Source organism: Melanostigma gelatinosum (assembly GCF_949748355.1).
Source record: "Melanostigma gelatinosum genome assembly, chromosome: 17".
Lineage (NCBI taxonomy): Eukaryota > Metazoa > Chordata > Actinopteri > Perciformes > Zoarcidae > Melanostigma > Melanostigma gelatinosum.
The window spans coordinates 20,588,047-20,604,084 of record NC_136650.1 but is presented as its reverse complement, the minus strand read 5'-3'; the positions used below and the strand labels follow the sequence as shown (position 1 = coordinate 20,604,084).

At 42.2% G+C, this 16,038-nt stretch overlaps 1 protein-coding gene across 2 annotated transcripts; it reads right to left on the bottom strand.

The window, feature by feature from the left end:
• Window positions 1-277: 277 nt before the first annotated feature.
• fndc5b (fibronectin type III domain containing 5b) lies at window positions 278-8,199 on the bottom strand (the record flags this gene model as incomplete). 2 transcript variants are annotated; one of them, XM_079287514.1, is made up of 5 exons in its annotated part: window positions 278-417; window positions 1,763-1,852; window positions 6,918-7,116; window positions 7,395-7,513; window positions 8,084-8,199. In XM_079287514.1, 5 exons carry the CDS (start codon window positions 8,163-8,165, stop codon window positions 278-280), a joined length of 630 nt encoding a protein of 209 aa, XP_079143640.1. The 2 variants fall into 2 exon arrangements, with proteins under 2 accessions (XP_079143640.1, XP_079143639.1); XM_079287513.1 differs by having other exon boundaries at window positions 7,395-7,527; window positions 8,080-8,165.
• Window positions 8,200-16,038: the final 7,839 nt, after the last annotated feature.

The window sequence follows — 16,038 nt, the reverse complement described above, 5'->3', positions numbered from 1 at the left end:
ACTCTTCAGTCCCTGAGTTGGCTGAAAAGTCTTACACTCGCTCACTTATTGTTTCCAGCGGACTCATTTCAAAACTGGAAGCCCATGAAAGAGAGTTATACGTGTTCTTCGTGTTTGCCCTTTAGGTTGTTGCAGAAGCAATATAACAACATGGAGCACAGACAACAGAAAAGGCTAGAATATGAGGCATTACATAGGATGACAGTCAATGTCCTGCTCCTCACCTGTGCTGAGGTTCGAGGAGTTGGTTGTTGCACAAGGCTATGCAGGGCTGGCCTTAGACATTGCTGCGCAGTAGCCCCCCCCGTGGGTGCTCTGGAGTACTGTACTCTGAGGAGTTCTTGGCTTTGTCCTTGTTGTTGTTGGGCTCGTTGTCTTTAATGATGTCGTACTGACGACAAAACAGAACGATCACCCCTGGGACAGATACAAACATGTGATTTTAGCTGATCAAGCTGAAGGAATAGTTTGACACAGATGGTACCGAGCTTCTCATCTAACCATTCGCAAGAGAGTGAATAACCGTGTCTCCGAAAATGTCACAGTATTCCTTTACAGATCAGAAATATAAGAGCCATTCATCAAAGCTTCTTCGCTCTAAATTACCTTCATTAATCACATATTTTCAAATTCAATCGCAGCTTTTCACATGGACAATCTATCTTAAAATGTAGTGAGAATAATGTTTCTCATCTGCAGGTCCATGACATTGATATTGGATGTAAATAGATTTGCCAATTTCAACACAGTTTTTGCTTTACACACTGTAAATGTGCTGTCAAGCTAGTAAGAGAAGCATTTAAAGCCACTATACTGCTGTTTGTTTTACAGCCCTCCCTTTATAACGGTTCTTTGTTTTTCACTTCAAATAATTTCTTGAACTTGGTTTCTAGCCCTATACACCTAGAAACACTGATAACCAACACATTTTTCCAATAACAGGTGGAGGAAGTGATGATATGTAGCAATTTATCTCTATTCACTCAACAGTCTTTGATGAGTCAATAAAGCAGACCAAACTGAAGTGAGAGAAACAGAATACGGTGAAACGTACAGACGAAGATATGAACCTGATGACAAGACAGCCAATTTGAGGCCCGCCTTCAGTCATGAAGGTTAGAAACGGAGCAGAGGAGTTGTAGATGCTGGGAGCGATAGAGAACAAGCATAAAACAAAAGAAGAAAGAGAATAATTCATGAGGAGCGCGGGGAGGCAGGGAGGACTCTGGCCTGAACGGGCTTCACTCTCGGCTCATCTGCTTGTGTCAGACTCATCTGATCACTGCAATACCAAAGGGGCAAGGTGGAGTATGTCACTGTGATACCCCCCACCAGGCCCACCATTTTGTCCGTGACTCTACTAAATTCCAAGCCTCGAGGAGGTACGTCTTTGAAGATAATGAACTGAGAATTCCCAGCAGCTAAACAATATGCAGTTCAGAAAGTTCAGTGAAAATATCTTAGAGATTGTTTTTGGTGACAATTAGCATTTGAATAAACAAACCTTCATTTGATTTGACCCTTCTACGTATCTGGACAACATTTAAAAACCTTGATTTGATGCTTTCGGGTCACATAGAAAATGGTTTAATCACCTGAAAAGCACTGCAGGGCACAAAACAGTCATCGGCGAGACCGATGACTCCACCGCCGGTGTGTTTGTCTCTTCAGACCCTCAGTCAGAGATCTTATGTGCCCCAAAGACAGTGTATCCCTACAAGGTCTGCAGTGATAAATGTGCGTTTCTGAAGAGGAAGATTACCTGCCCACATGATGAGCACCACTACAATGATGATGAGCTCTCCAGCCCTCAGCTGAGCAGCCTGACCAACCTCCTCCATCGTCACCTCGTCTGGAGAGAGAACACACACACACACACACACACACACACACACACACACACACACACACACACACAGAGAGTCAACACAGTTTCACACTGCGATTCATTGTCCCAAAGAGAGAATGTGAAATTGGCATCACTCTGAAAAGTCTGCAGGGAAAGATAAAAGAATAAAGCGGGGCGACGGGAGAGCAGAGAAGCCGCCTGGTGTGAATTTTCCACTCTGGTCCGTTGTGATTAAAGTAAAGTGAGATCAGAGGTCTACGGAGGCAGAGAGAGGGCAGGATCCCAAACCCCATCACCCACTGTGGTTCTCTTGCTGACAGGCAGCTGCAGCATTACACCAGTCACACATTATTTTTACTAGAACAGCTTACTGCTGCAGTTTATGGAATCGCCACAGTCAATAAAATCTCAATGCAATAAAATACCCATTTGGGAGCAAAACCCTGTATGTATGAAACGGTATTTCATTAGATTTAGAAGTAAAAAAACATTATTAAACTCTAAGTTAGTCAACTGGAAAATAATGTTTTTTAATCATCGGCGCATTAATCATGATTTGGCACAGCCTTCTTGTTCTGACCGTGCAGATAATTCTCCCGTATTTCACCAGGAGAGCAGATTTAAACATTAAGTCAACATCCAGGCTGCAGCCGAAGAACAACACCAACAAACCTCTGAAGCATTTCAAAGAGTCTAAATGTTTAATCACGCTCCGGGTTATTTTCCAGAAGTAAGACAACCTCATTCAAAGTCACGTTTGCCGATTTTGTTTCAGAATATTGACGGTAAACCACAAGAACACGCTTTTATTTTAGAAAGACAGACGAAAGGTATATGGGTTGAGTTTTCCCCGTCTCGCCTATATCTTGTCTGGACGAGTCAAGAAAAGACGAAGCTCCCGTCGTCAGGCTGGCTCCCCGAATCTCTTGTTGCCATGGTGATCATTCTGCGCTGAAGCTGAGGTCACAGGCTCGACAGAAGGGAAGCATGAAGTTAGTAATACAGAGGGGAGCGTGAAGTTAGTAATACAGAGGGGAGCGTGAAGTTAGTAATACAGAGGGGAGGGTGAAGTTAGTAATACAGAGGAGAGCGTGAAGTTAGTAATACAGAGGGGAGCGTGAAGTTAGTAATACAGAGGGGAGCGTGAAGTTAGTAATACAGAGGGGAGCGTGAAGTTAGTAATACAGAGGGGAGGGTGAAGTTAGTAATACAGAGGGGAGGGTGAAGTTAGTAATACAGAGGGGAGCGTGAAGTTAGTAATACAGAGGGGAGTGTGAAGTTAGTAATACAGAGGGGAGCGTGAAGTTAGTAATACAGAGGGGAGCGTGAAGTTAGTAATACAGAGGGGAGCGTGAAGTTAGTAATACAGAGGGGAGCGTGAAGTTAGTAATACAGAGGGGAGGGTGAAGTTAGTAATACAGAGGGGAGGGTGAAGTTAGTAATACAGAGGGGAGCGTGAAGTTAGTAATACAGAGGGGAGTGTGAAGTTAGTAATACAGAGGGGAGCGTGAAGTTAGTAATACAGAGGGGAGTGTGAAGTTAGTAATACAGAGGGGAGCGTGAAGTTAGTAATACAGAGGGGAGCGTGAAGTTAGTAATACAGAGGGGAGCGTGAAGTTAGTAATACAGAGGGGAGCGTGAAGTTAGTAATACAGAGGGGAGCGTGAAGTTAGTAATACAGAGGAGAGCGTGAAGTTAGTAATACAGAGGGGAGCGTGAAGTTAGTAATACAGAGGGGAGCGTGAAGTTAGTAATACAGAGGGGAGCGTGAAGTTAGTAATACAGAGGAGAGCGTGAAGTTAGTAATACAGAGGAGAGCGTGAAGTTAGTAATACAGAGGGGAGCGTGAAGTTAGTAATACAGAGGAGAGCGTGAAGTTAGTAATACAGAGGGGAGCGTGAAGTTAGTAATACAGAGGGGAGCGTGAAGTTAGTAATACAGAGGGGAGCGTGAAGTTAGTAATACAGAGGAGAGCGTGAAGTTAGTAATACAGAGGAGAGCGTGAAGTTAGTAATACAGAGGAGAGCGTGAAGTTAGTAATACAGAGGGGAGCGTGAAGTTAGTAATACAGAGGAGAGCGTGAAGTTAGTAATACAGAGGAGAGCGTGAAGTTAGTAATACAGAGGAGAGCGTGAAGTTAGTAATACAGAGGGGAGCGTGAAGTTAGTAATACAGAGGGGAGCGTGAAGTTAGTAATACAGAGGAGAGTGTGAAGTTAGTAATACAGAGGGGAGCGTGAAGTTAGTAATACAGAGGGGAGCGTGAAGTTAGTAATACAGAGGGGAGCGTGAAGTTAGTAATACAGAGGAGAGTGTGAAGTTAGTAATACAGAGGGGAGCGTGAAGTTAGTAATACAGAGGGGAGCGTGAAGTTAGTAATACAGAGGGGAGCGTGAAGTTAGTAATACAGAGGGGCGTGTGAAGTTAGTAATACAGAGGGGAGCGTGAAGTTAGTAATACAGAGGAGAGTGTGAAGTTAGTAATACAGAGGAGAGTGTGAAGTTAGTAATACAGAGGAGAGTGTGAAGTTAGTAATACAGAGGGGAGCGTGAAGTTAGTAATACAGAGGGGAGCGTGAAGTTAGTAATACAGAGGGGAGCGTGAAGTTAGTAATACAGAGGGGAGCGTGAAGTTAGTAATACAGAGGGGCGTGTGAAGTTAGTAATACAGAGGGGAGCGTGAAGTTAGTAATACAGAGGAGAGCGTGAAGTTAGTAATACAGAGGGGAGCGTGAAGTTAGTAATACAGAGGAGAGTGTGAAGTTAGTAATACAGAGGGGAGCGTGAAGTTAGTAATACAGAGGGGAGCGTGAAGTTAGTAATACAGAGGGGAGCGTGAAGTTAGTAATACAGAGGGGCGTGTGAAGTTAGTAATACAGAGGGGAGCGTGAAGTTAGTAATACAGAGGAGAGCGTGAAGTTAGTAATACAGAGGGGAGCGTGAAGTTAGTAATACAGAGGGGAGCGTGAAGTTAGTAATACAGAGGGGAGCGTGAAGTTAGTAATACAGAGGGGAGCGTGAAGTTAGTAATACAGAGGGGAGCGTGAAGTTAGTAATACAGAGGAGAGTGTGAAGTTAGTAATACAGAGGGGAGCGTGAAGTTAGTAATACAGAGGGGAGCGTGAAGTTAGTAATACAGAGGGGAGCGTGAAGTTAGTAATACAGAGGGGAGCGTGAAGTTAGTAATACAGAGGAGAGTGTGAAGTTAGTAATACAGAGGGGAGCGTGAAGTTAGTAATACAGAGGAGAGTGTGAAGTTAGTAATACAGAGGGGAGCGTGAAGTTAGTAATACAGAGGGGAGCGTGAAGTTAGTAATACAGAGGGGAGCGTGAAGTTAGTAATACAGAGGGGAGCGTGAAGTTAGTAATACAGAGGAGAGCGTGAAGTTAGTAATACAGAGGAGAGCGTGAAGTTAGTAATACAGAGGGGAGTGTGAAGTTAGTAATACAGAGGGGAGCGTGATGTTACTAATACAGAGGGGAGCGTGAAGTTAGTAATACAGAGGGGAGTGTTACCTAAGGTAAGGAGGAGTATTGGAAAAAACTCTTAATCCATGGCCCTCTGACCCCCACACTTCTCAGGCAAACTAACTACCAGCTCAACTCACTACATCCTCTCCTATAATACTGCAGAAGTTACCTGTGACATTTCCAGCTCTGCATCAGAAATAAGACGCTAACTTAGTCCAGTCGATGCAACGAGCAAACAGCGTGGAGGGAGTGAGAGTTATCACCAAAATGAAATGCAGATCCTCCACCCTTCCTACCACACAAGACTAACGGAAATGTAATCAGCCAACACACGTACACACACCACACCTTGCACATTGCCAACATTAGCGACATGCGCATGACTGTTTTCCCAAATAAGCCGTAAGATACACAACAGAAGGCGGCAGCGGCCAGAATAATATCAGTTGGCACGGCAGCCTTTGAAATAAAGTGCAATTATTTTTTACAGGTGAATTGTCCAGTTGGTTCCCTGTGCACCGGGGAGCCAAACTGCACTCTGGGTATTGACAGCCGCTCTGAATCTGAAACGTTTGGAGGAGCGGGTGTCTTTCCTGTTAGGACTGTGAAGAATATGAGCACTCCTCTGCATGCCAGTTATGAAGGATGGTAAGTTAAGGTTGCATGCCAAAATAAAAAAAGCGTAAGTCCTTCCCCACTGCCGAGAAATTACTTGACGTGCCGCCCGGTCTTGCACCACCCGAACGGTCCCTAATGTCTCCTGTTTCCTCATCACCTTGCTTCTGATGAGCATTTAGCATTTTTCCGTGTCCCTCTGAAGCAGCTGCTCTCGGCAGCGTAACTGGGTCGGACATGATAAAATTGGAAGTGCAGCCAGCCGCTCCAGACAACAGCAGCCTCTGCGTTTGAGAATTAGAACGGTGCGTTGTATGGGAGGTGTGGTGGTGGTGGGGGTTCTCACGAAGACAACCTGCCTTTCATTTGGATCAGATTGTCAAATAACCGTTTTCTTTGTCGTGATAAAGCATTGAAATGCAATTGAAACGGTACTCTGCTGGGTTATTGCCTCGGGTTAAAAGCTGCTTTTAAAATATGTGTGTGTGTTCAGGTACATGTGTGTAGATACATGTCTGAATCTGCACGTGTAGGTTTGTGTGTGTCACAGAGAAGCAGAATGGTTGTTTGTTCTCTCTGAGTGCTCCTGTGTGATGTAATGCGTGATCGCTTCTGTATCTGTGTGCTTTTTCTGTTGATGTCAGGCTCATCCTTGTGTTTAGCTTTTGCAGATTTTTAACAGAAAACAATGCATGGATTTGTTTGCAAACCAGTTCATCACTTTAAGGGTTTTATGTCTCCAAGGAGCCGAGTTCCTCGTACAGCATTGACAGCTCAGAGCTTCCAGTAACAGTAAGTGAAGATGGAATTCAGGACAAATGAGCTGCTTATTAAGCGCCAGTGTGTCTCTCGGTAAGTAAAATAGTGTTTGTGCTTTGAATTGTATTTTTGAAATGTATTGTACACCCAGATTTGTACAGATTTTGTGGAACATTCACGAATAACCAAGTAAAAATAGAACAATAAGGAGTTGTTGTCCCTCACCTGGACTCTTGGACGACATCTTCTCCGACTCCTTGGCCGTTCTGAAGAGGACCGGCTCGCTGGGGGGGCTGCTGCCTCCCATGCTGATGCTCTGAACGTGAACGATGTACTCCGTGTCCTCGTCCAGATCCCACAGAGCACAGGAGCGCGTGGTGGTGTTCACCTCCTGGATGAAGCGCAGCATGCGGACATCCTTTTTCTGCAGAGGAAGCGAGGAACAGAAGGGCAGAGGTAGAGAAATCAGGGGCCAGGACACTCGATGTAATGTGATACTTTATTGATCCCTGCATTGACCGTGTTGGTGAGCGCGGCCCATGTCGGCATGCCAAACTACAGCGAACCTCCTGTTGTTTTAAGATGTTCCGGCATGCACCTGTCCCCTTCACCTCACGCCGTTTCTTTGCTTCGTGTCTCTCTTTTGAAAAAAAACCTTTTTCACACACACTCAATTTAAAGACACGACACGCATAGAAATACCTGTTGGGTGATGGCGAATCCAATGACGGGGTCCCCCTCCAAGATCTCCCACGTGACCATGGCAGAGTTTACCTCAATCTCTCTGATGGTCACATTGAGCGGAGCTGACAGCAGGGGGTCTGACACACACACACACACACACACACACACACACACACACACACACATAAACACATGTAGCATGGCCACAGGAAACAAATTCATTGAGAGCGACAGGTCATGAATAGTCTGTTGTTACACCTTGTAATACATAAAAAAAAGATATGACACTGTAGAGCTGAACACAAGTAATTGTTTGACCTTTAACACTTACATAGTTTTTTTGTGTTATTAAGAGTTTTAACATATTTTTTTAAATATATAAATTAAGGGAATATTAGCTTTATCTCTTAAAAAAATTTTAAGACATAAAGAGTTTCCGAAACCAACAAGGGCAAATATAAACAGGGGCAAACATTTCAAAATGACTTATTTCTAGAAATATCTTCCAAACTAAGGAAGGTCAACATAAAGCCATTAACGCTTTCTGCTCAACTCATCCGTAACGATGTGTGTGTGTGTGTCAGGAACCTGCACTAGAATATGACTACATGCGTCCCATCAGACAAACATCATAAATAAACACAGCGGCCGCGCAGCTGTTCGATGGGCCGGCACGTCATCCCCCGTCTACCTGTGGTAAAACTCACCGGCGTTAACGGAGGACACCGCGAGGAAGCACAGCAGGAGCAGCGGCACCACCGCCGCCGCAGACGATCCCGGTTCAGCCATCCTCCTGCTTCTTCTGGCGAGGCTTCACATCCCGCGCGGCCCATTTATAACCATTCCCTTTTAACGGGAAGGAGCCAGCATCCCCCGGTACCGGAGAGAGGACTTGTTGTACCCGCAACGATCGAGGCTCACCTGAACTCGGACGCTGCAGCAGAAGCGCGCACAACAGCGGCCAGCGGAGGAGTGGGGTACGAGGGGGTGGGCGCGGTTCGGTGACGGCCCTCGGACCACCGGCGGACTCGGTCCAGCTGCTGGTGACGGGGCGGCGACGCAGGGAGGCTTTTACTACGCGGTGAGGGGAGCGGAGCGTTAAAGTCGTGCTGCAGAGAGCAGTGTGCCTCCACAGCTAGTCTCTCTCTCTCTCTCTCTCTCTCTCTCTCTCTCTCTCTCTCTCTCTCTCTCTCTCTCTCTCTCTCTCTCTCTCTCTCTCTCTCTCTCTCTCTCTCTCTGTCTCTGTCTCTCTCTCTCTCTCTGTCTCTCTCTCTCTCTCTCTCTCTCTCTCTCTCTCTCTGTGAGTGAGTCGCTGAGTGAGAGGGTTATGTATCCCCCTTAGTTATGTATGATTAATTTAATGTGGTTGAGTGGTTGGTGTTCACTTTAGTTTAGTTTTGTTCTTTGTGCTAGAGTCCTGTTCACACACACATGGCTTGAATACAGAACATGGCAGGGAACGTGTGTGTGTGTGTGTGTGTGTGTGTGTGTGTGTGTGTGTGTGTGTGTGTGTGTGTGTTTGTGTGTGTGTGTGTGTGTGTGTGTGGCAGCCAGACAGACTGAGGACCCCTGCCATCGTGTCCTCTCACTGGTGGTTTAAAGATCAGTCTGACACAAGGTTGGTTTTACCTCCTCATGACATCTTTATTGACCCACACTCACTTAGACTGTAGGGGCAGGAAGAGAACGGGCTTATTAGACAGAATTAGACACGTTACAACATCATCGTCTGCCAACTGCAGCCCCAAACGGCAGTCCTCTTAACTGTACTGTGTGTGTGTGTGTGTGTGTGTGTGTGTGTGGTTGGATAGTGCAGGTCTGCCCCCTGCTGCTGGTAAAAACAAACTGCACCCTCGTGTTTTAAAGGGAAAATTCCAAAAGATTTGTGAGAACTCTCACAACTGCAAAAACAAAACATTTGGTACATTCTGGAAAATAACAGTCGTTCTCCCATGCATTGTCTATTGAACAGCTCCAGACTTAAATCTTGATGACAGCACAAGTTTCAGACTAAGCTCTCTGGTTTCTGTCTTTGACAGAAAGTAGCTCATATTGATTGAACTTTCTTACAGGCCATGAACATAACATGTGGTCATTATTTATTCACAGAACAATAACCTTGTTTCGTTGCTCTTCTCCAACCTTTTCTTCAACCCTGGTGCAAAATAATGTACTTGGTGTAATAGGAGATTAACTTTAAAATCAAGAATTGTATAATTTCAAATCATTTTTATACCCTTCAATTTGATATTCGTTTAACTTTTTCGGACCATCAACAAATAATTTGAAATTAAATACTACCCAGGATAGTTGTAGGATACGGATATTGGAAATTCAACAAGACTCTTCTAAATTATGATTTATTCAATGACACTATTAAAAAACAGCAAAAGAACTCGTCAGTTGTGGCTTCAACAATGATTAAAAGACAAAATAGGATTTTTTTAATTTAACGTCACACATGTTGCTGTTAAAAGAAGTAAGGAACTTAAGAATCTGACTTGGTGCACAAACTTGACCTTTTATTAACAAAAGAAAATATTACTTTGGAAGAAGAACTCGAATTGAAGGACATTCAGCTACAACTAGATCAAATGTCTTTCGACTTGACATAAGAAGTGTTCATAAGCTCAAGAGCTAAGTGGCTAGAGGAAGGGGAAAAGAACACACATCTTCTTTAAAGGAAATGATCAACTGTCCTTAATCCTCCACAGATACAAAGTCAATCTCCAATTTTGTCACAGCATTTTATGAAAGTTATATCAATCCAAATGTAATGCAAACAATTTATCTGTAAAAAACGTCTACCTATATCCCCTCAATTGATGAAGAACTTAAATCTATGAGTGACTCTCACTTGACAGCTAATCAAATCAAAGAGACATTATTTTCAATGCAGAAAGACTGATCCCGGCTAACAATGGTCTTTCTTTAGAATTGTAAATGCACCGTGGGAATTTATTCAGAATCCATTCATCTGAATGTACAAAGATTGCATCAGTCGGGGAGAGATGGGAACTATGATCAAACAAATCATAACATGTGTTATCCCCAAACCCAATAAAGACCCTTTATTAATACATCAATGGCAAAACTCTTTTAACAATAGATTATATGAGTTTGGCCTGAATACATGCAAAGTGATTAGAGAAAGGGCTGGATCCCATTATTATTCATAACAGGATTCATGAATAATCTACATATTAGTTGTAACACAAGGATCGTTTTAGATTTGTTGGATTATACAGATGCAGTTTAAGTCTAAGACTCTTATTTAGTTTATTTAAAAGGCCTTTGACACAATATAACAAACATTTATTTTACAGTCCCTGAAAACATTTGGCTTTGGCAATAACTTTGTTACCACTGTCAGTATGTGTCATAAAGATATGAACAGCTCGGCTATAATTCATGTAAGTACCTCAAAAGATTCCAGGTCAGTGTTTGTAATGTTCCCTATTTATTTAAGACTTTACAAAAGGTATAAATACAAAACACATCATGACTTTTTTACAAGAATTTGAACTGATTATTAACTGTGATGCCGCTCATTTACAGAATCACACATTTCAGAGCCAGAAAAAGATAAACATCAAGTTCAAAATGTAGACATTTCAAAAGACACAACAAGCGCTCATGAGACAGATATGGGAATAGTTTATTAGGAGTATTAGGAATACAAATTAAATACGACAAAAAGAAAACATGTTTATAATTTTCAAACTCATTTAAAACCTCCCTACATGTTCTAAAGTCACAAGCAGACATCTTCTTTCTTTAACGGCAAACATTTAAATAAAGTTATATTTGCAACGGACTGCAAGTGATGCAACAAACCGATGAATGATATATGAGGTTCTGTAGATACACAGCATGCAAACAAACATATAAATCCACAAAAGCCATTTCATCACTGATGGTGTAGAAAATATTTAGTGAAACTGAAATATGAACTGAGAGATCGTGTTGCAGTTAAAACCACGATGTCCGCTGCACAACGAGCACTCAGCCACACGGCCCTGAAAAAAAGCAGAAATATAAATCATACATGTGGTTTAAAGGATTCGTTGGAAATTGTGGGCAAAACAATTATTGTCTTTCATGTGAAAAGTCAGATAGGAAGATCAATTTCACTCTTGTATTTGTACAGCTATCATACACTTAGCTTAGCTTAGCACAAAGACTGGAACCAGAGGTAACAGCTGGGCTGGTTCTTTCCACAAATCTGTCTTGCAGCACCTCTAAAACTCACAATCATATCTTGTTTGTGCAACTTGCCAGGTTTATGCTAGCTGTGTCCCCCTGTAGTAGGTCTCTGTGCTAAGCTAAGCACCTGCTGCTAATATTAACTGAACAGATATGACAGTGTTATCGATCTTCTCATCTGACTTTCATCATTGAAGCAAATTTGCCAATTTTCCAAAATGTCCAACGAATGCTTCAGATATGCAATTAAAGCAACCAACCCACAAAATAATGATCTCCTCTATTTAGAAAAATACAAAAAGTACCTTCATCTTTCTTCTTCTTTTGCTCTTTGTGAAAAGCCTGCCCATCCGTCACGGTCCAGCGGAGTTTAAAGTCTGATAACCCATGTTTCTCCAGTTTAGCATGCAGCTGTAGAGAAACAGATAAAGTGAAATCTGTGAATATCACATCATGACCTTAGAACCTTTATCAACATCTCCCTTTGCTCTCCATCCACTGAAGAACATAAATATGTTACTCAGTGATTTCTTACTTCCTTGAAATGTTTAAATTATGTTTTCTTTTGTGTATATTTTAAATCTCTGTATAAAATGCACAGGCACTTGTGCACCAGTGTTCAGAATCTAAACAAACAAAATATCAAAGTTGTAAGAAAACCCTGAAACGGTGTGTTTATTGTCTCTGATGGAAGCTGCAAATGTTAACATGGCCTGCTGCCAGTAGTAACCTAGTTTACACCCAAACCAAGGAGAGCACCATCAGTTTACTGAGCTCATTTGTGGGGCTACAGGTTACTTTAGAAAACGCTCCATTCAGGACTAGCACCACCTCTGTTATGGAGCCGGTCCAGGATGCTCCTTCATGAGAGTTTAGCAAACGTTCCTGGGGAAGTTGACACTGCAAAAAAGATTGTTACCAGAGGTAGTGTTAGGTTAAGCAGCTTCCAGATGACTGTACCTGCTCTAACATCTGCTGCTGGAGGGCGGGATCAGTCAGGTCGGCCTCAGACTGGAACTTCAACTTGAACGTTTGTTGCTTACGTGTATAAACCTTTTGACAGATGAAATAGTTAGTCATGTGACAGCCAACATCCCACCACGTTCCTGTGGTTGTGTTGACAGCAGCACAGGATTTCACCAGCTGCCCATTTGTGTTTGGCTGGTTCTCGTTCCAGTTAGTGAAGGTGGTGGGGGTCTGGTCGGACCAGTAAGCCCAGGTCTTTCTGTGGAGGCCGATCCAGGTGTACGCTGTCACCAGTGAGGAGATGTCACTATTCTCAGACTGGTTCCTCACACTGGCGAGGTCTGTGTACATGTCCCTACAGTACGTCCTAGCGTCGTGCCAAGTCCTCCCGGTGTTCACTAAAATGTAATGGGAAGGACCTTTTTCTGAAAGAAAACAGAAGAAATGAAGGACAATAGGTTGGACTGTGGGTTGGCATTTTTCCATGAAGGTAAAGAAAGTTACATTTACAGTTCAGTCACCTTTGAAGTCTCTGCAGTATTCAAAATATTTATTATTAATATATATAGTATTGTAAAACACATTTTGCTGATGTTTTTCTACTGGCCAAAACTCAACACAAAGATGAAATAAATACGGTGTTTATAATTTTAGTGAATCATGTTCAATACAAGCTGGCAGGAGAGAGAAGTGAGGAGTGACAGAGAAAGGGACAGGCGGTGAACACAGAGGGTGAGAGAGAGAACAGTGTGATTATACTTTTACATTTGAATTAAACATTGTTAAAATACATTTTCAGATGTTTTATGATCAATTTAGCCTCTTCTGTATTTTAAGATTGTAGCGTTGTTCATTCAATTTTCTTGTTCGCCAATTTCGGCACTCCAAACACCTTACAATGCACCTTTTGTTTTGCTGGGGAGGGGCACGCCCCTGAATACCCATAGTGAACTCAGTTTTTGGATGTAAGTATTTCCAAAAATTGACATAAGACCATAAGTCAGGCGAAGGTACCGAGTTCATTGTACCAACAATGAAGAGCATTTACAGTAATGTTTTCAAAAGTGATATAAATATGCAAATGCTACATTGTAGATATTGTCAGTTGTTAGTGATTGATATTATTGAAGCATCTGTTTTTAGTGTTGCAATGTTGTCAGCACTTTGATGTTATTAATCTTAGTATTTTACTGACTAAGATCACATGAGCTGGAAACTGGTCAGAGTTTAAAAACAATATGTCCAACTGAATGCAAGCTATTAATCTAACTTTTTCTCTTTGCTTGGGTCCCTGAAGAATATTGTCTCTTCTTCGTGTTACGACTGTTAGAAAGCAACTTGCAACTGAACTCATTAAACATCTTTCTTACCATAATAGCAGACAGCTGGACGTGTACGCAAACACCTGGCGTCAGCCCAGAGCCCATTTCGTATCATCAAAGTGCAGGTCTGGTTGTAGTTCTTATTGTTAGGGTCATTTGGTCTCCAGTTGCTGAACTCATGACTGAAGTCTGCATTCCCCAGTGCCCACTTCCACCCTTCCTTGTCATCATGAAGCCCTATCCACGCGTAGTTTCCAACGCCCTGCACTACACTGAGCATCCTGTCGTTGTCGCTTTGATTTTCTACGGTGGCGAGGTCAGTGAACTTCTCTCTGCAGTAACTCTGAGCGTCGGTCCAGGTCTTCAACATCTCTACATAGTGGTACTCTCTGATGACGCTTGTAGACCGAGCAGACAGCACTGATGGATAAAGGACTGTTTTTACTTTACACTCATTTATTCTTTAACCATGCAACAAAAAACGCCATTGTTAATGTATAAAACGATCACTTTTACATGGAGACCGTCAGAAAAAGAATGTGATTCAGTTCTGTAAAACTGTTGATACAACCGTTTGAGCTGATGTTACATTGGCATGCATTATACTGTGACGTGTTCATGTTACTTCATCAACCTACTCTAAACATGTGTGACTGACTCCTTCACACACAACATTCACAGACATTTCTCTGACCTGAGAGAGTGAGCACAAACAGCAGCGCCGTCTTCATCCTGCAAATAGAAACATGTGAACTTTGTGCAGTTGTGTTTTTCACAGGATATGATACAGAAAATAGTTTTTACTGTAAGTAAACAATGCCGGAGATTCCTTCAAATGTACATAAACAAATTCAAAATGAGGCAATTTTTAAACTGTGTTAATTCCTACCTTATGGCATCATGGTACTCTTTTTATTTGTTGTGCTTTTAAATTCTTAATAAAAATCAAATCCATTCAAATGGGATTAGTGATGAGAAACATTTTGGAAATGCAAGTTTTAAATCGAGGAATGAGCTGAATTATTGTCATATAAGGTGAAACATAAATGACCTCAAACTTCACAACTAGATCACTCAGAGTACATATAACAGGTCTAAAAGCTGTTTAGTGAGGTCAGCCTATCAAACTCAAAGAAGAAGATAGAAAACATCAAAGAAAGGAAGAAGATCATCAAGCCTACCTCAGAAAGTTCCAGCTCTTGTTCCTCCACTTTGTTTCAGCACATCTCAAACCTTCAGGTAGTATTCACTTACTTTTATTCACTTTCTCTCCTCCGTCTCCAAGGTAAATATGCAAAGTATTGTCATTGATCCTGACTTTGGACTACAGGATGTAGAAACATACAAATCAAGGTGGGGAAATTGAGCGTATGACCTTAAACTCGGTCATGAAGAACTTTACGAGCCAACAGGCATGAAAGCAACTTGTATTCGTATAAAGAGTAGTTATATGATAACGTCAGTGTGGAGAATGTCTATCAAACCAGCACCTGCATATCTTGATGAACTGGAGAGGCTGGAGCCTTTCCCAGCATGCACTGGTGGAGGAACACAGACAGATACCCGAACAATTCATTACAGAGCTTTTTGTTGATTGAGGAGTTCATACACTCACTTTGAGAATTGATAGAAACCTTCATTATGAACATTATTATTCATGTGTTTTTAAAGGAGCAAATGTTCCTCAAACTAGCATCTGTTTGAGCCTTTGGTACCATAGTTTAACATTTACCATCTGGCAACGTTGACTGGGAAATATATTTGGTTGCTATCAGTGGTTTAGGAAACACTAAAGTAATTATGTAAAACCCAAACTCTTCATCCCACTTGTCATTCATTAGCAGAGCTTGAACTCTAATTTCCATGCACTATCAGGTGGTCAAATGAAGCCTCCGGCCTACTGCTCCAGAGTCATTCACATCTTTAAAAGGGACATATCATACAAATGTTCAGGTTCACTATTTACATTTTGTTGATCTACTAGAACACACTTGCGTGCTGTAATATTTAAACAACACTTGATTCTTCTGCGTAATTACTCATCTTATATAAACGTGAGTTGGTCTTACTTGTCAGACAGTCATAACTATATTGATGTTGTGAAAGTTTTGTCAAAACTGCAGATGATGTTTGAAACCCTTTTAAAATACTGTTGAGAATACTGTATC